The sequence below is a fragment of the Arvicola amphibius genome, chromosome 9 (assembly GCF_903992535.2).
Source record: "Arvicola amphibius chromosome 9, mArvAmp1.2, whole genome shotgun sequence".
Taxonomy (NCBI): domain Eukaryota; kingdom Metazoa; phylum Chordata; class Mammalia; order Rodentia; family Cricetidae; genus Arvicola; species Arvicola amphibius.
In genome coordinates, this window is record NC_052055.2 from 123,554,773 (window position 1) to 123,573,842 (window position 19,070).

The 19,070-nt window shown below is 45.0% G+C and overlaps 1 protein-coding gene across 1 annotated transcript; it reads right to left on the reverse strand.

Moving 5' to 3' along the window:
• Positions 1-4,271: 4,271 nt before the first annotated feature.
• Positions 4,272-17,567, reverse strand: LOC119823798 (H-2 class II histocompatibility antigen, E-S beta chain-like). The gene is made up of 5 exons (XM_038343855.1): positions 17,468-17,567; positions 13,071-13,340; positions 5,627-5,908; positions 4,839-4,949; positions 4,272-4,432 (listed from the first exon to the last, which is right to left on the reverse strand). Exons 1-5 carry the CDS (start codon positions 17,565-17,567, stop codon positions 4,272-4,274), a joined length of 924 nt encoding a protein of 307 aa, XP_038199783.1.
• Positions 17,568-19,070: the final 1,503 nt, after the last annotated feature.

Consider the following 19,070-nt stretch of genomic DNA (forward strand, 5'->3'; position numbering starts at 1 on the left):
GAATGTAGGGGCTCCAGATATTGGTGATCCCCACACAATGTGAGGATGGACCCAACTGGTTCTTTTTAAAAACTGAAGTCCCTTGCTTTTGGGATATTTATTGTTAAAAACCTCCCCCAAATTACTGCAATCTCTTTGCCAATGTTCATTTTTTATCCATAATGTAGCCAGTTAATATCTCCCAGCAATTTTTAAAAATCATTAAGAGTTCACAACTGATCCCTCCTCATTTGTATCGTTTGTGATTGAATTTTTTGCAAACCTATTTCATACCATAGGTAATTACTAGAATCTCCTCTTGGTATTTTCTCAGGAACATTTTGTAATCCCCATTAAGGCAGTATTTTCTTTACTTTTTCAAACATTTTTTCCTAAGGTATCTGTATTTGAAACAGCTAATAAGGTATTATATGGACACATATAATGGTAAATTATTGATCAAAGAAGCTGTCCACGAATTGTTTCCAATGGCTGTTTTACAGACGATTGACACAAGGAAGACTATCTAACATCTTTTGTGGGATAATTTTCCACTGATATCTCTTTTTTAAAATATTCTATTTATTTATTTATTTATTTATTGTGCACACGATACTCTGTCTGCGTGTATGTCTGCAGGCCAGAAGAGGGCGCCAGACCTCATCAAAGATGGTTGTGAGCCACGATGTGGTTGCCTGGAACTGAACTCAGGACCCTTGGAAGAGCAGGCAACGCTCCCAACCACTGAGCCATCTCTCCAGCCCCCTCCACTGATATCTTTTAAAGGGCTTGGAATTATTATAAGCAGATCTCACCTTTAAAGTCCTGATTACTTTTTGCAAGCATTTTCAAAAGCCAAAATCAATTAATATTTTTCTAACTTTGAGGTTGGCTATCATTCTACTCACAGCCGAAGTCAATCTTTGTAAAAACATCAGTGAAACTTCCTTGGGGCCTTGTAGAACTGTTGTAACGAGGCCTCTTGTTCATTTCCCAGCTGCCCAGACTCCTGAAATAATCACACAGAAACTATATTATTTAAATCACTGCTTGCCCATTAGCTCTAACTTCTTATTTACTAACTTTTACATCTTAGTTTAACGTATCTCCATTAATCTGTGCATCACCACAAGGTCATGGTCTACCAGCAAGGTTTCAGCACGTCTGTCTCCGGCAGCTCCTTGGCTTCTCCCTGACTCCCCCTCCTTTCTCCTGGCATTCAGTTTAGTTTTCCCCGCCTAACTAATAATAAATAATTTTCATATTGTCCCTCTTCCTTCTCTCTTTTTAAAAAATGATTTGTTTATATTTATTCAATTAGTTAATTAGCCTAATTCACCATTTAAAAATTCCCAACGTCTTTCCAGCTCTGACACCAATGCTTGAAAGAGGGGCTTGTGCAAAGGTAATCAGATGTAGTGACGCTGTCTGGCCAGCAGGTGAAGCCGGCTGCCACCAAAGCAGCTCGGGCTCAAAAAGCTAGGAGGCGAATGCACAAGGCACTAGCTTCTGCCGCGGCATTTGTGCATGTTGATCAGAATTGGCCAGAGAGGGTAGCAGTGGACACACAGGTGTACTGTGAGGAGCCAGGGATTGGTGCCTGGGAGGGCATCCGTGGAAAATCAGGTTAAGTGGAAATTGGGAAAGGGGTGGGGGTCTATGTTCTCTGCTCACCACTGCACTGAAGTGGTGGCCAGCTCAGCTGGTAAGGTGGAATTATGTCACCTGTGTGCGGTTAGTAATGCCTCATGTGGGCACCAGATAAAGTAATTTCTGTTTAGTATAAAATAAAACTGATGGACAAGTACTAAAGACAAAAAACTGAGATAATCACAAGGGACCAAGAAACACAAGGCTGCTCTGCTCTTTACTTTTGTGCTGAAAAAGGCCTCACAGCCTTCTTCCTGGGACCCATTCTTCATGGAGCCTGCAGGGAACACTGTGATCCACTCTGGCCAGCAGAATGTGAACCCCACCTCTTGAACCAATCGCTAACTCCAGTAAACACTGGGCCACAACATAGATAAAATAAATCCCTGCAACAACATGATGCTGTGTTTTCAGTCTGGTTTAATTTTATTCAGCAGTGACTTACTTTACTGACAGGACTGAGCTGGGAATAGATTCTTCTTATCCACTTCGATCTCTTCTTATTTGTACATCGACCTCAGGACTCGGGGCTCTGATTCTGACCTAAGTCCTTCCGCGCATTAATCAACAGAGAATGGATATCAAAAGTGTTTATTGAAATGGACGCATACAGCAGGAGTCACGGCTCTAAGTGCTGCAGTACAAGTGTGTGACCTGACCTCAGGGCCCCAACACCACAGAAAGAGCCAGGCCTGAGGTCATGTGACCTGGAATCCTATTGCCTGGGAGGCAGAGACGGGAGGATCAACCAGTGTCCTCCAGATTCAGCCAGAGTCACTGCATCAAAATCAAAAAGAAAGTGGAGCGTTCCTCCGGAAGACACAGTATGTGAGTCTCCAGCTCCACATGCATGTTCACACATGACCACTAACAGAGAATGTACTGCCTTAGATTTTACCGTTGCTGTGAGGAGACACCATGACCTCAACAACTCTTATGAAGGAAAACTTTTAATTGGGGGGGTCGCTTATGCTTTCAGAGGTTCAGTCCACTACGATCATGAAGGGGAGCATGGTGGGGTGCAGGCAGGCGGGGTGCTGGAGCTGAGACTGCTACATCTCGCAGGCAAGAGGAAGTCGACTGTCACACTGAGTGATGCTTGAGGAAGAGACCTCAAAGCCTGCCCCACAGTGACACAAGAGAAGGTGTGGCCCAGGTTACAGGTGTGACATCCAGCCTCCTCCAACAAGAATACACTTCCTCCAAAAAGGCCACACCTCCTAATAGGGCCATTCCCTATCAGCTTATAGGAGACAAATTAATCAAACTAACTTTCTCTCTCTCTCTCTCTCTCTCTCTCTCTCTCTCTCTCTCTCTCTCTCTCTCACACACACACACACACACACAGAGAGAGAGAGAGAGAGAGAGAGAGAGAGAGAATAGATACCAGTGTTTTTGTATTCTGTAAAAAGTCTTTAACTCCATCTATTTTTTCTATTTTCCATTTAATTACAAAATTTCCATTTTAAAATGTGTGTCTGTCCATCTAGGAGGACAACTTTGGAAAGCTGTCTCTCTCACCTTTGTGTGGCTCCAGGAATCAAGCTCAGGTCGCTTGGCTTGCCCGGCAAATGCTTCCATCCATGCAGCCATCTCCCTCTCCTCATAGGTTTGTTTCCTCTAGAAATTCCTCTAGGAAACATGTTTTTCTCGGGAGCACATGGAACAGCATATTGGCCTGTGAAAGTATCATCTTGCTTGCTGTTTTGTTTCTTCACACCTGATTAAATTGTTTTAACCTTTTTTCTTTGAATGTGTGTACTTTTGCATGGAAAATGGAGGGAAACCCCAGTGTTAGAGACTGGCTGATCGGGTGGAACCCAGAGCAGAACCTTCCAGATTCTCAACCAATGCAAGCGCCTTTCTCTTACCCTCCAGCTGCTCCATAGAGCAAAGGACGGAGCTCCTGGGACTCAGAGCATCGCCCTGACCGTGTCCTCACCCACACTGTGACAGGGACACGGCAGGCACCCCCTCCTCTAGCACAGCCTCTTGTGAGTTCTCTTTTTGTGTGCTTGAATCACACGCCTGGTCTATTATATATTGTCTTTTCAAATTCAATATGAATCAGAAAAATATTCTAATTAACAAGTAATGTACAACACTAAATTTATTTTTTATACACTATCTGATATGTATACCCTGCACAGTGTCTTACAGAGAATCATTCCTTTTTCTTTGACTTTCTTCTCCTTGAAATGCCATGAAGCAGGTGATTTTCATTCTTTACTTATTTGATGAAAATATAAGAAGGCATCCTGACAGCAGCCTGGCTCAGAAGCTCCAGACAAAAGGGAAGGGACCTCTGTCCTGAGGCTGCAGACCAAGGCAGGGGCTGAGTCATCAGGAATAAGTTTTGTAGCATCCATAACCAGGAGCCAGGTCCTGGGGAAGCACTGTCAGTGGAGAAACTTAAGCCCAGAAGGACATCACTGCATGATGTGGAGACAGGAGAGCTCCTTCCTTCAGCCTTGTTACTTCAGCTCAGCTCAGGAGTCCTGCAGAGCACAGGGGACAGTGACATTTCCAGACCAAACTCTGCAGTGAATTCTCTCACCACCTCAGTACTCTACCCGACAGCACAACAGTGAGCAGAGAGAACTTCTCACGCCCCAGCCGAAGCTGCTTCAGAGCACAGGCCTTCAGTAAGTGCAAACTGCCTGACCAGGCCCTGGGGTCTCTATCTTCCCCTGTGTGTCTGCCTGGTGTCCCCCACGCCCCAGCCCCCACACTGTAGGGAAAGCAGATCTGTCTCTGAGGGAAGACTGAAGGGTGTTACCTGTCGTCTGGAGTCCAGACTGTCCTAGAAAAGAGAACAAAATAGACACTAAGTGCACGGAGGAAGATCTGTCAACGGACACCTGTTCCCATAGGCTGAGCTGCCATCTGAGATTCCTCTGGCATCACAGGGCAGGGCATCCAGGGCAGAGGGGAGTGTGGACAGAGAGAAGGGGCTCAGGAAGCCTCAGGCACACCAGCCCGGTGGCTCTTCCTTCACTCTTCCTCTGTTCCCAGTTCTCAAGTCAGAACCACCTTAGCTTTCCCATCTCCATATGCTATAATACTCCTTAGAGTTCAATCCAATAACTACAGAATGTTTGGTTCACAGTCCATTGACACTTGAGGTCACAGGGCCAGTGACATCCTGAGACAAAGTATGGCTAGTCCCTGAAATGCTATGGAGTCTTGGCCACCACCAGGCTCCTTACCTTTCTGGCTCCCGAAGTAGATGAACAGTCCCAGTCCAAGAAAGAACAGACCCAGCATGAAACCCCCAACTCCACTCAGCATCTTCTTCTGTGCAGATGAGGACTGTGCCCCTGAGAAAGGAAGCCGGGTTTAGAGATTTTCAGCCCAAATCCTGTTTCCCTCTTGGGGCCCCTAGAGTCAGAGCTTTAAGACCAAGGAAGAAGCCTCTCCTAGAAGAGCTGGTCTTGAACACTCTTGCTGATGTTTGGAAGCAATAAAACAGCAAGAGGTTCACAGTATGAAGAGACTTAATATGGCTGCCCTGAGCTGAGCTGACAGGAAGCCTCTGAGCTCTGAGAATGCACAGTCCTGAGGGTGACAGAGCTAAGCAAAGGCAGAGCTGAGACTGGACGTCCCTGAGGTCAGCCATGATCCTGAGCTGCCCTTTGTCCATTACTCTTTGAGCAGTAGCAGAAACACAACCCAGCCAGAGGCAGAGGCTGCAGCCAGGGCCAGGCAGGTCCCTGGGCCTGTGATGTCACTGAAGGCTCAGGAGAGCGTGTGGGGGCATAACTGCTTCCCAGGGGCAAAGGTGCTCATAGGAGATCACACACCTACCCTGTGAGCCATGCTGAAGGAGAGGACAGTGCAGAACCAGCGGAAATAGCGTGTGGGCAGAGAGCAGATGGGTAGGAATAAGACAAGCCCTATAGGGGGCGGGTTCGCACAGTCAGAGCTGACAGGCAGGGGTAAGCCACGCTCCTCCCGGGTGGGCGGGGATTCGCAGGGTCAGGCGCTTCCCACTCACTCCACTCCACTGTGGCAGGGCTGGTCAGGCTGGGATGCTCCACCTGGCAGGTGTAAACCTCTCCACTCTGAGGAACCGTCTCCAGCATCACCAGGGTCTGGAAGGTCCAGTCCCCATTCCGGATCAGGCCCGTGGACACGACCCCAGCCTTCTCCTCCTGGCCATTCCGGAACCATCTGACTTCAATGTGGCCGGGGTAGAAGCCGCTCACAGAGCAGACCAGGAGGTTGTGGTGATCCAGGGGCTGCGTCTTTGTAGGATACACAGTCACCACAGGTTCAACTAATAGGGAAAAGGAGGTGAGAATAGGCCATGAGGGCAGAGCTGTCCCCCCAGGTTGGCTGTGTCTGCCTCCAGCCACCCAGACTGAGGTCCAGGCAGGACTCAGAGTCTAACACAGTTGTCCCTGGACTTAGTGTCTGTTTTCTCACTTAGCTACCAGCGCCACTCCCTGGAGGAATCACCAGCTGCAGGTGGATTCCCTGGTAGGGAAAGAAAAGCTCATCCCCCAGCTGTTGCAATTTCTCCATCAGCTAAGTACATAAGTTGTGTCTCTAGGTTCTGTCTCTTCTGGTGTCTAGAGGGCAACAGTTCTGTGTGCGAGGCAGGAAGTCTTACTGAGAACTCTTTTCTCATCTCTTTCTGCAGGACTCTAAATAAATCAACTTTACCATATCTTCGGTCAATGTTCTCCTAATGTATTCTCCTAATGTGACTCCCAGGGAGTCAGTCTCCTCAGCAGCAGCTGTCAGTGTGTGCGCTGCAGGGTTTAGGAACTGTGCTGCAGTCCGCACCCGGACTCCTGCAGAGCCGTGGGCATGCAACAGAAGGTGGTGCTGGAGTGAATCCTATCCATTTTGAAGGAGCCAGGCCTTTTCTCTTACTGTTTTGTCTGGACAACACAGTGTAACAGCCATGTGGATACGTTATAATCCCATTCTCATGGAAGGTCACTGTAAACTCCCTCCATCCCTTAAATGTAGTTCAAAAAAGCCTTCATTTTCTGTTTTCTTTTTTAAATTTTCAGTTCATTTCTCTTACAGTCTTCTCAAGTTTTGTGAAGAGACACCCCACCTTGAGCTCTGTAAATGGGGTTTTCAACACCTCACATAGTGGTGGGCACTTTTATTTCGATTTGACACAAGCTGAAGTCATGTGAGAAGAGGGAATCTCAGTTTATAAAATGTCTCTATGCTGAGCCAGAGACCTCTGTAGGACTGGGACTGGGCCCAAGCCAGGAACTGAGCAGGCCCAGGCCAGGGACATTTACAGAAACAAGCCTGAACCAGTGATCCCCTCTTGAGCAGGTCTGAGGCAGCCACCTCCGCAGAAGAAGGCCTGAGGCAGTGATCTCCACAGGAGCATGCACAAGGCATGGGCTTCCACGGGAGCAGGCACAAGGATATGAATCAGGTACATGACTTCTGCAGGAACTGGTATGAATCAGCAATCTTAGAGGTCGCAGGCCTGAACCACTGACCTCTGCCAGAGCAGGCTCAAGCCAGCAACCTCCTTGGGAGCGGGCCAAAATGACCCTCGGGATTGCTGAGGGACTCCCAGGAGTGCAGGATTGATTGCTGAGTGGCATCGAGGAGCACCAGGGACCTCCAGGGAGACTGGTACCTTGACCCTGACTGAACCATGAGGAACAACCATCTGAGCTTGGCATCCACTGGCATCTGGAAGATTGATCGCCAGGGACACAGCCCCAACTCCACCAGCCAGAGGAAGAGATGGTAGACAAGGGAAGAACACACTCAACGCTATAAAGAGCAACACAGCAGTGATAAAACTAGTCCTACAATAGCAAGACTCGAACAGCCAAATATAGATGGAGCAGAAGAAAATGATCTAAAAAAAATAGCTTTACTAGAATGTTTGAGGCCCTTAAAGAGGAAATGAAAAATTCCCTCAAAGAAATGGAGGAAATGACAAACAAAAAATTGGAAGAAATCAACACATCCCTTAAAGAAAACCACAGAAAACCAATCAAACATATGAAAGAAACTATCCAAGACTTGAAAATTGAAATAGAGACAATAAATAAAACACAAACCAAGGGAAGTATAGAAAGGAAGATTATGAGAAAACGATCAGGGACCACAAACGCAAGCATGAACAGCAGAGTACAAGAGATGGAAGAGAGAATCTCGAATGTTGAAGATACAATAGGGGAGACAGACTCATAGGTGAAAGAAAGCATTAAATCCAACAAAAGCTCAACACAACATACTCAGGAAACGTGGGACCCCATGAAAAGACCAAACCTAAGGATAATAGGAATAGAAGGAGAAGTCCAACTCAAAAGCACTCAAAAGAAAATATATTAAACAAAATCATAGAAGAAAACATTCCCAACCTAAAGAAAGATATTCATATAAAGATAAAAGAAGCTTACAGAACACCAAATAGACTAGATCAAAGAAAGTCCCTTTGCCACATAATAATCAAGACACTAAATATACAGAATAAAGAAAGAGTACTAATAGATACAAAGGAAAAAAAACTCCAAGTAACATATAAAGGCAGACCAATCAGAATGACACCTAACTTCTCAATGGAAACAATGAAAGTCAGAAGGTCCTGGTCAAAAATTACACAGACATTATGAGATCACTGATGCCAGCCCAGGCTACTATACCCAGCAAAACTTTCAATCACCATAGAAGGACAAAACAAGATATTCCATGACAAAGCCAGATTTAACCAATACCTACCTACAAGCCCAGCCCTACACAAAGAAAAGGAAAGAAAACTCCAACCCACAGAAGTTGGCTACCTCCACAAAAACACAGACAATAGATGCTCTCACAGCAGCAAATACCAAAAAAGGAAAAACACACACAATAACATCAACAACAACAAAACTAAAATAACAGGAGCTAGCAATCACTGGTTATTAATATCCCTTAATATAAATGGACTCAACTCATGTATAAAAAGACACAGGCTAACAGATTAGACATGGAAACAGAATCCATCCTTCTGCTGCATACAAGAAACACACCTCAACCTCAAAGACAGACATCATCTCGGATTAAAGGGTTGGAAAAAAATTTCCAATCAAATGGACCTAAGAAACAAGCCGATATAGCTATTATAATATCTAACAAAAAACTTCAAACTAAAATCAATCAAAAGAGACAAGGAGGGACATTTCATATTAGTCACAGGAAAGATCCATCAAGAAGAAATCTCAAAACTGAACATCTATGCCCCAAATGCAAGGGTACCCTTATATGTAATAGAAACACGTCTAAAGATTAAATCACATATTAAACCACACACACTAATAGTGGGATACTCTCACCACAGGACAGGTCTTTCAGACAGAAAATTAACAGAGGAATAAGGGAACTAACAGATGTTACAGTTCAAATGGAGTTAACGGACGTCTATAGAACATTCCATCCAAACATAAAAGAATATACCTTCTTCTCAGCACCTCATGGAACATTCTCAAAAACTGACCCCATACTAGGTAACAAAGCAAACCTCAACAGATACAGAAAAAAAATGGAATAACCCCATGTATCTTATTGGATCACCATGGTTTAAAATTAGAATTCAACAGCAACACTAATTCCAGAAAGCCCACAAACACATAGAAATTAAACAATGCTCAACTGAATCATCAATGATTCAAGGAAGAAATTAAAAGGTCCTAAAATTCAATGAAAATAACCACAAAACATACCCAAATTCATAGGACACAATGAAAGCAGTGTTAAGAGGAAAGCTCATAGCACTAAATGCCTACATAAAGAAGCTAAAAAAAAAAACCCCATACTAGTGAGTTAACAGAACATTTGAAAACTTTAGAACAAAAAGAATCAAACTCACCAGGAGGACTAGATGGCAGAAAATAACCAAACTGAAAGCTGAAATCAACAAAATAGAAACAAAGAAAACAATATAAAGAATCAATAAAATTAAGAGTTGGTTCCTCAAGAAAATCAACAAAATAGATAAAACTTTATCCAAACTAACCAAAAGCCAGAGAGAGAAAATCCAAATTAACAAAATCAGAAATGAAAAGGAGGACATAACAACAGATATGGAGGAAACCCAAAGAATCGTTAGATCATATTTCAAAAACCTGTAATCCACAAAATTGGAAAACTTTAAAAAATGGACAATTTTCTGGATAAATATCACTTACCAAAATTAAATCAACACCAGATAAGCAAATTAAATAGACCTCTAACTGCTAAAGAAATAGAAACAGTCATCCAAAGTCTCCTAACCAAAAAAAGCCCAGGACCAGATGGTTTCAGCTCAGAATTCTACAAGATTTACAAAGAAGGGCGAATACCAATACTCCTCAAGTTGTTCCACACAATAGAAACAGAAGGAGCATTGCCAAACTCTTTTTATGAGGCTACAATTACCCTGCTATCCAAAGCACATAAAGACATTGCTAAGAAAAAAAATTACAAACCAATTTCACTTAAGAAAATTTATGCAAAAGACTCAATAAAATACTGGCAAACTGAATCCAAGAAAACATCATAAATCATCTACCATGATCAAGTTGGCTTCATTCCAGAGTTGCAGGGATGGTTCAACATAAAAAAAAAAATCTGTCAATGTAATCTACCATATAAACTGAAAAAAAAAAAAAACCCATGATCATCTCATTAGATGGTGAAAAAGCCTTCGACAAAAATACAACATCCCTTCATGATAAAGGTCTTGGACAGAGCAGGGGCAAGGAGCATACCTAAACATAATTAAGGCAATATGCAGCCAGCAACAGCCAGCATCAAACTAAATGGAGAGAAACTCAAAGCAATTCCACTGAAATCGGGAATAGGACAAGTTTGTCCACTCTCTCCATATCCATTCGATATACTTCTTGAGGTTCTAGCTAGAGCAATAAGACACCAAAAGGATATCAAGGGCATGCATACAAATCAGAAAAGAAGAAATAAAACTCTCACTATTGGCTGATGATATGATAATTTACATAAGCAACCCCAAAAATTCTACCAAGGAAGTGGATGGAAACTTGCCAGTAAGCCACTGCCACACGGCAATGCACAGATTAATGGAGATGTGTTAGTTTAGGATGTAAGAGCTAGCTAGAAATATGCTTAAGCTGCTATAAAAATTCCTGTTGCCACTTGGGCGTGGCCTCCTGTACTGTTTATGCTGAGGTAAAGCATGTGTCTGGCCTCTTTTTTCCAGCTGCAGCATTTGATTGCTGTCCCCCATTCCAGCAGAGGATTGTGACTTGTGAGTCTGCCCCTAAATAAATAACCCTCTGTTATTCTCGATTCTGAGCTGGTGTGGGATTTCCTTTAAGCATCCTTCTTCCTTGGTGCCCCACATGGATTCAGACTCCACTCCTAATGGGTGGATGGCCTGAGGACCTAACCAATCCACAGCTCAGAAAGTCTCCCAACCCTGCCTGCTTTGACTTGCTAATACCTAAGCAGTTTTTCGTAGAACCCGCACCACAGTGGCGCTAACTACGTGCAGTGACTTGGAAATTTCCCAAGCACACACATGCCCACTCCCCCGCCGCCCGGCCCCCTCTGCTGCATTCCTTCCACGTGGCATCTCTTGTGCAGCTTCTGGTTTGTGCTCCCTGCCCGTGAGTTCTGGGCTTCTTGTTCCATGTATGGAATTGATTTAATTGCTTTTAATTTGTCAAGCAAAGCATATTTCTCAGGATTTAACCAGTACTAAGGCGGGAAACTAAAGTGTCTCAGGACCGTTCGTGTCGCCAATGGCTGCATGGCTGCTAGCCGTGACTCCGCAATCATGACATCTGACATCTGCTGGATTTCTTGTAAGCGTCCTTCTTCATTAAGCTATTGGTCATACAGTATTACAAATAATAAAGTTTCTGTGTGATTATTTTGAGTCTGAGATGCCAGGAACAAACAAGCAGCCTCCCCCTAAAGATAACTATGCCCAAATTCCCAAATATTGTTTATATTTTTTTTACATTTAAAGGGGGATATGCTATAGAGATGAATACTTTACATTGGTATGGATCTTGCTTTACTGATAAAATTTAAGGTCAATTTTGTTATATGTATATTTCTGCTTTTGATGTATTGTGTTTGTGCAGCTCATTTAAATATGTAATGTATAAGAAATATAGGTTAATAGATAATTATAATATTTAATCTTGTAGTTATGTTAGGTTTTCTAGATATATAGAGATTATATTTCAGATGTATAGTTATTCTTCAAACCTTTCAAAGACTAACAGAATATGACATTTAAAATGTTTTAAGCACTTAGATCTTTTCATAACAACGAGGCGCATCTGCTCCTGGAAGCACCAATCTATTTCAAGAAAATGATGAACACCAAAGAGGCTCCTTATGGAGTTGGTTAGCCATTTGGACAAGAAACTACTCTTGTCTGGCCTGCTTGATGTTACGGTGTATGAACTGGACATGCAGGACCCACAGAGAAATGACTGCTGGACTTGCCTAAAGAAGGTGAGACAGTTCTTCAGGGTTCCTGCTTCATGAAAGAGTGTACGAGACATTCTGCAGGACAAAGAAGAAAGTGATTGACAAACTGCCAATAGGGGTGGAACTGACTTTCAAATTTCCTACTTCGTGGAAAAGTCTGTACTATGGGCCTGTGGGCTGAAGATGGGTGTCACAACGTTACAGAAGAACTTTGGGTGAATGTCCAGGCGGTGAGATGTCTCTGTCAATTCTGGAGTTTTGGAAGTTGCTTACAATGCATTTCCTGTTTACTTTGGTAATATTATATCTTTCTGGAGTCTTTGATGGAGTTGAAGAAAGATAATTATAATTATAAAAGATAGATTAGATATAAAACTTTAGACTCACAACATAGGATGGATGATAGAGTATTTTCCTTAATTTGCCAAATGTAAATGGACTAAATATTGGAACCATAATTCTTGCTTGATAACTGTTTTGTTGTATGTAATCTTGTTATGTTAAAGTTAAATCCCTCCTTTTTATTTAGGCAGAAAAGGGGATGTGATGTGGGATTACCCTCTGCATGCTGTGAATGTTTCATTGCCATAGGTTTATAAAGAAGCTTCGCTTGGTCAATGGCTTAACAGAGTAAAGCCAGGCAGAAAGTCCTAACAGAGATGTAGAGAAAGAGTAGGCGAAGTCAAGAAGACACCATGTAGTCTCCTTCCTCCTAACCCTCCTACTTAAGCCTAGATTAATTATCTTTAATACAGTTCCCACCACACTTCACTGTCCTGGGCAGTCTTGACGTTCTTCTTATAGCTGGAGAGAACAGAGTTAACACTGCAGAAGCTCCTGCTGAGAACACCAGTTCTGTTCCGGGCTCCCGAACACACGCGCGCGCGCGCGCGCACACACACACACACACACACACACACACACACACACATGCATCTTCCTACTGATTCCTCACAGTCCGTCCCCCCCCTCCTCGCTATTTCCAACTTCTCTCCCTCACATCTCACCCCTCCGCTGCTCAGTGAAGCTCTCCAAAATCCGGTAGTTGTATCTGCAGTACGTGTCCACCCCGGCCCGCGCATCCTCCAGGAGCTCCTTCCGGCTGTTCCAGTTCTCGGCCTCCAGCTCCCCCAGCTTGGTCACAGCAAGGTACTTGCCTACGTCGCTGTCGAAGCGCACGTTTTCCTCTTGGTTGTAGAAGTATCTATCCAAAAGCCACACGCGCTGTGTCCCATTGTAGAAATGACACTCGTGTTTAACTTGTGCCATGAACCGAGCTGTGGAGACAGGAAGGATCTTCATTTCTGGTGAAAAGACACCCGAGTTTGTGAGTCCCTCTTCAGCTGCCACAGATGACCAGGCCCAGGCTCGCCCCAGCCCACCTCTGACGTCACCAGAACTCAGGGGCAGAAGGACACACAGTCCTGCTCAAGTAGTTGACAAAGAGAGATGGAGGAACCCTGGGGAAATTTTCCCCATTCATAGAAGAAGCACAATCCTCCCTTCATAGTCTCCTGCTTGCTCCCCTCCTCCCTCCTTCCTTCCATTTCCCCTCCCTCCCCCTTCCTTCCTCCATCCCCTCCCCTCCCTCCCTCCCTCCCTTCCTTCCTTTTTTCCTTTACATCCTACAGCAGTTTCCCCTCCCTCCTCTCCTCCCAGTCCCTACCCCACCCTCCTTATCCACTCCTCCTCCCCTTTCTCTTCAGAAAAGGGCAGGATCCCATGATTATCAACCAAACAGTGCAGATCGAGTTTACCACATCCAGACTTAACAGGAGAGGAGGTGCCCACACTTCTTTTTAGCCCTCATCTATGATCTCCTGATTCTGAGAGGAAGCAGAGGTTGACTGGATGTTTTATCTCCCATGGTATTTTTTATTATTATTAATGAAAATAGACTTTTTTCAAACAATATATTATGATCACAGTTTTCCTTCCCTCAGCTCCCGCAGATCTTCCCCACCTCTCCACCCACCCAAATCTGTAATCTTATTTTTCTTTCTCCCACTAGAAAGATCAGGCAACTAAGACGAAAGAAAAAATTAGGATAGGACAACACACACATTCACACTCACAGGAATAAAATAAAAGCCACAAAAATCTTCAACCTTAATGTATGAGCAAACACCTGTATGGTAAGATAGAGAGGGGAGAGAGAGAGACAGAGAGACAGAGAGACAGAGAGACAGAGAGACAGAGAGACAGAGAGACAGAGAGACAGAGAGACAGAGAGAGAGAGAGAGAGAGAGAGAGAGAGAGAGAGAGAGAGAGAGAGAGAGAGAGAGAGAGAGAGAGAGAAAGAGAGAGTCTCCAATAATACTGTTGAGTTCACTTTCTATTGAAACATCTACTGCTGGGCACAGGGCCTGCCCTTAAGTGTGAGTTATACAGCCAGTGAGACTCTTTTAGTTTTTGTGATTGTGATATAATTGTATCATTAACAACCTCTCAGCCTTCCTACATACCCTCCTTGCTCTCTTTCAAATTCATGGCCTCTTTTGTTATTAATAGTTACATAGATATATGCATATACTTATACTTTCCTAAATACATGAACTCACCCTTCTCATCTGCACAATGTTACTTGAGTGTATGATTTTAGGGCTGACCATTTGGCATTGGATAACCAGTTGGTGTGCTCCTCCCTGGGGAAGACTATTTCTCACACCCCCAGCTTTCCACTGCTGTCCCTGGTCCTGCCTAGGGCTCCAGCCTGTGGGCTTTCCCTGTCACACACACTTGGTCAAGGCAAGTGTTCTCTGCTCAGTTAGGGATGGATGCTGCTGCTGGTCCCAGGACTCAAAAAAAAAAAAAAAAATGTTCCATTTGGGAATAAACTTGAGAACAGAACAATCCTGTCACAGGCCATGTAGGACAGCTGGAGTTGGTGTCCCGAATCAGGTCACCTCCCCAAATACCAGCACCCAACAGATGTATTTGGGCCAGCAGGGTGTGCCCCTCTCGATCCCACAGCTGCCCTTCCTGGAGATAAGCTGGAAGCCTGGTGCTCACCCCTCAGAAGACACCGCTCCTTTTATTCTTTGTGCTTTTGGTTCTCCCATAATCACAGCAGAAAGAACAGGAAATCTCCCTCAGCGCTGACCTGTGCTGACCCAGGGGATCCACAGAGGGAAAAACAGAGGCTGCCCCCTCCACTTTGGAGCTTAAATTGTGAGAGTGGGGAACAAATAGGAGAGGGGGTGGAGGTCTGCTAACAGGGAGACTTGAGTGACAGGAGGGGACAGGGAAGATGTGTCACAGATGGGGCAGAAGCAGAGGGTGGGACTGTCAGTGTTGGGGGGAGAGGGGCACATCTCACTGTCAACACTGAGTTCATGAGCAACAGTGCACAGGGTGTGAGGGCGGCAGGTGGGAGACGAGACTGTGGGGATCAAGAGGAGCCCAACTCAGAAGCTGTGGGGTTGAATGGAGCTTTGAAAACTATTGTAGAAGTTTGTGGAAATGAAAACCATGATCCCAACACTGGCCCATAATCCCTTATCTAAATTACAGACCCAGAGAATTCACAAACCAGATCTTTTTAAAATTAGATGCCAAGTGTGACCCCAGGGACAGGCGAGGGTGTCAGTCGGTCACGTGATCTTCTGTAGTTTCCATAGGGGTGGGGTGAGACACATCAGATGTATGGTTTTTCATTTTAACATTTAATCTAACTCGGACAATGTACAAGAGATTTGTTAACAGTAACTCAAATACATGTGAGCACCAGACATTATCATCTACCCGAATGAACAGAAAGATAAAGAAGTTTGGAGCACTAAGTAGGAAAATATTTGCTGCAGTCATCACTACTCAGGGGAGAGAGACCGCTGAGAGTTTCCGAGATGGAATTACCGATCTCTGTGTTTTGAGACATCACCGAAGATCGTCAGAAGAGACTGGGTTTGATTTATATTAAAAGACAAAATGGAGGAAAAACAACAGACTCGGAAGCCATACTAAACGTTAGTGTGAGGGGGGCTGGAGAGGGTTTAGCAGTTAAGAGCACTGGCTGCTCTTGCAGAGGTCCTGAGTTCAAGCCCAGCATCACATCGCGGTTTACAATCACCTCTAGTGGGATCTGATGCCCTCTACTGGTATAAAGTTATACATGCAGATACAGCACTCCTACATTAAATAAATAAGTCTTAAAAAAAAGAACAGTTGGTGTGAATCACGATGATGCAAGGGCAGGAGCCTGGTCTCTGAAGTGTGACAATGGGGTGGGACCCAGCCTGGAAGCTTCTGTGTCATCTGATGTGTGAGATGACAGCCCTTACAGAGAGGAAGCGCACAGTGAGCAGCAGCCCCCAGCGCTCTACACGGCCATCCCTGCCAACACCTAAGCAGCTCTATGAACACCATCCTCTTCCCCATTTTACATCAGTTAAAGCACAGAGGCTCAGACGGCTCGGCCACAGTCCCAGCATTTGGGGTCACATCTTAGCAGTGTTAATCACTCCATCTTTTATATCCCGTATGCAGACCCCAGACTTTGATTTTCCTGTGTGTGGTGTAGACGTGGGTCGTGAATCTGGAAGTGGATCACAAGATGCAAAGAGAAGTCGGGTCCTTTCCATGGACTGGACTCAGGACAGAGAATGTAGGAGAAAATGAAATACAGAGAGATTCAAACCACAACATCAAATGCGCTCTAACCCGCCCCGGGATCTCAGAAGAGGCCTCACAGACTTTGAAACAGCTCACACAGCCCATCCTCTCTAAGGCTGCATTAGCTGCCCTGTGTTCCCAAGGAGAAAGGGAACTCACCCACCACCCAGCAGGGCCCCCATGTGGGAACAGGCTGCACAGACTCTGGAGTCAAGGAGAGAGAAAGACAGAGCCCTGGGCTCAGCCTCCCAGGTGCCCAGGCGGTGGCCTCATGGCCTGGAGAGGATGCACAGGGCTCTTCCTGGGAAGCCTGCCCTGTTCCCCTGACTCTGTGGCACTTCCAGGGGAATCTTTTGATTACTTCAACATTGGTCTTTTTTGTTGAAAATAAAATAAACATATATACAAAATAGAATACAAACACACACATGAAGTTCTATTTTTAAAGAGAAACCTCTTTGTCATAGCTCAGCACAATGAGGACAAGCCCTGTGCAGGGGTTAATTTAACACCATGATTATCAGTCCTCTCCAGGCCCTGAGGACTACGACACAAGGCTGGAGATGCTCCAGGAAGAAACTGGAAAGCAGTGGCTGATACGTGGGGCCTCTCACACAGATCTGAGAGCACAGGCATCCAGGCTTCCATTGGAGAAACAGTTTGTATTTCATGTGAGGACTGTGGGCGGTCACAGAAAATATCGGTAGATTCAAGGGGCTTAACCTGGGCAGTGAGAAGTTGGCCCCCTTCCTCCCCCACCCCCAGCAGCTCAGCACCTGAGGTGTGCACTTACATCGGCGGTCCCTGACCAAAGCCATGGAAGAGCTCAGCACCATCAATGCCATGATCATAGCTGCCACCCAGGGGCCTCTGGGGAGCCACAGTTGCATCATGCTGAAGGAGAGAAAAGACCAGAATAGGAGGAGCACACAAGCATACACAGAAGAAACTATGCCCTCTCTTTGCCCATGGCCAGGATAGTAAGAACCAGGGGAATCACTGCTTTGATGCTGATTGGTTAAAGTCAGTATAATTAGCCAATCATCAGCACAGCAGAAAAGCATCATCAGTTGCTAGCTAGAGATTCAGTAGGAAGGTCTCCCTCTGAAACTTGCAATTCCCTCCATTAAAAGGGCAATCAGCCTGACCTGAGTGCTCAAGGCTCCAACCCCAGCACTTGGGAGGCAGAGGCAGTAGAGCCTCTGTAAGTTAGCAGCTAGCCTGGTCTATGCATGTTATGCCCAGATCTGCAAAGTTCCCCAAAAACCAACAAGAAGACCGAGTATCATATATAAAAGCAAAGAGTCTTTATTTTATACAAGTTTGGAAACTTGGTCTTTCTGTGTGTTCAACATATTGAAATAATTGGAGAGCCCTAAGCTAGAGTTGGGTTTTTATAGTAGTAAAGGTGGGGGTGAGGGGTTTCTGAGGTTCAGGACCCTTGATTGGCTGACATTTGTCTAAGGGTGTCCTGGTGAGTGTGTGCTGTCAGGTGATCCTATCTACAATGGTTGGAACGTTAGGAATTTCCTTTGGATGGTCTGTTCCTGGGTGGTGCCTGGGTTGTCTCAGTTTGTGGTCATTCCTGCAACCAGGTATTACCTCAGGGTAAACTCCTGAGACTCAGGCCTCCAGTAAGCTTGTCATGGCTAGCTAGGTCCTACACTGGCAGGTGATAATGGTTGGAAGTTAAGAACTTTTTATGGATGGTCTGTTTCTACTAAGCATATTACGGCTGAGTCCTATACTTTCCCATTCACAATCATCATCCATGAGAGGACCAAATCATGGGTTCTGCTTGCCCATGGTTTTAAGGAAGTATCATTGGGACCTAAGAACTATTTTAGCTAATAAATCCATTCATTGACAACTTTGGGCCTATTTTCTGGTATGTCAACAGGCACTATATGTAGTTATCTTGTCCCCCATGCCAGCTTTTCAATCTATTCTGGGCAGGGAGCATAGGATGACATGTTCCTTTCTGCAACTACTTCAAGCTGACATTGGGGCATTGTTATCAGGGCCAAAGTAGGTTGAAAGGCTAGTCAAAAGTAAGGAGGGAGCCGGGCGGTGGTGGCACACGCCTTTAATCCCAGCACTCAGGAGGCAGAGGCAGGTGGATCTCTGTGAGTTCGAGACCAGCCTGGTCTACAAGAGCTAGCTCCAGGACAGGCTCCAAAGCTACAGAGAAACCCTGTCTCGCATTAGAAGCACCTGGTTCAGACTCTGTTGAAGAGACAGGGGCATTCACATCAGCTGGACTGGTTCACATCAGCTTTCAGCAAGGCCAGGGCTCACAGTCATTTGGAGTAGGTTGTAGTCAGCAACTGATGCCTAGATGCATCTGCCAGCCAAGTGGAAGCCCGTTGAGATAAGTGCAAAATAGGAACAGAAGT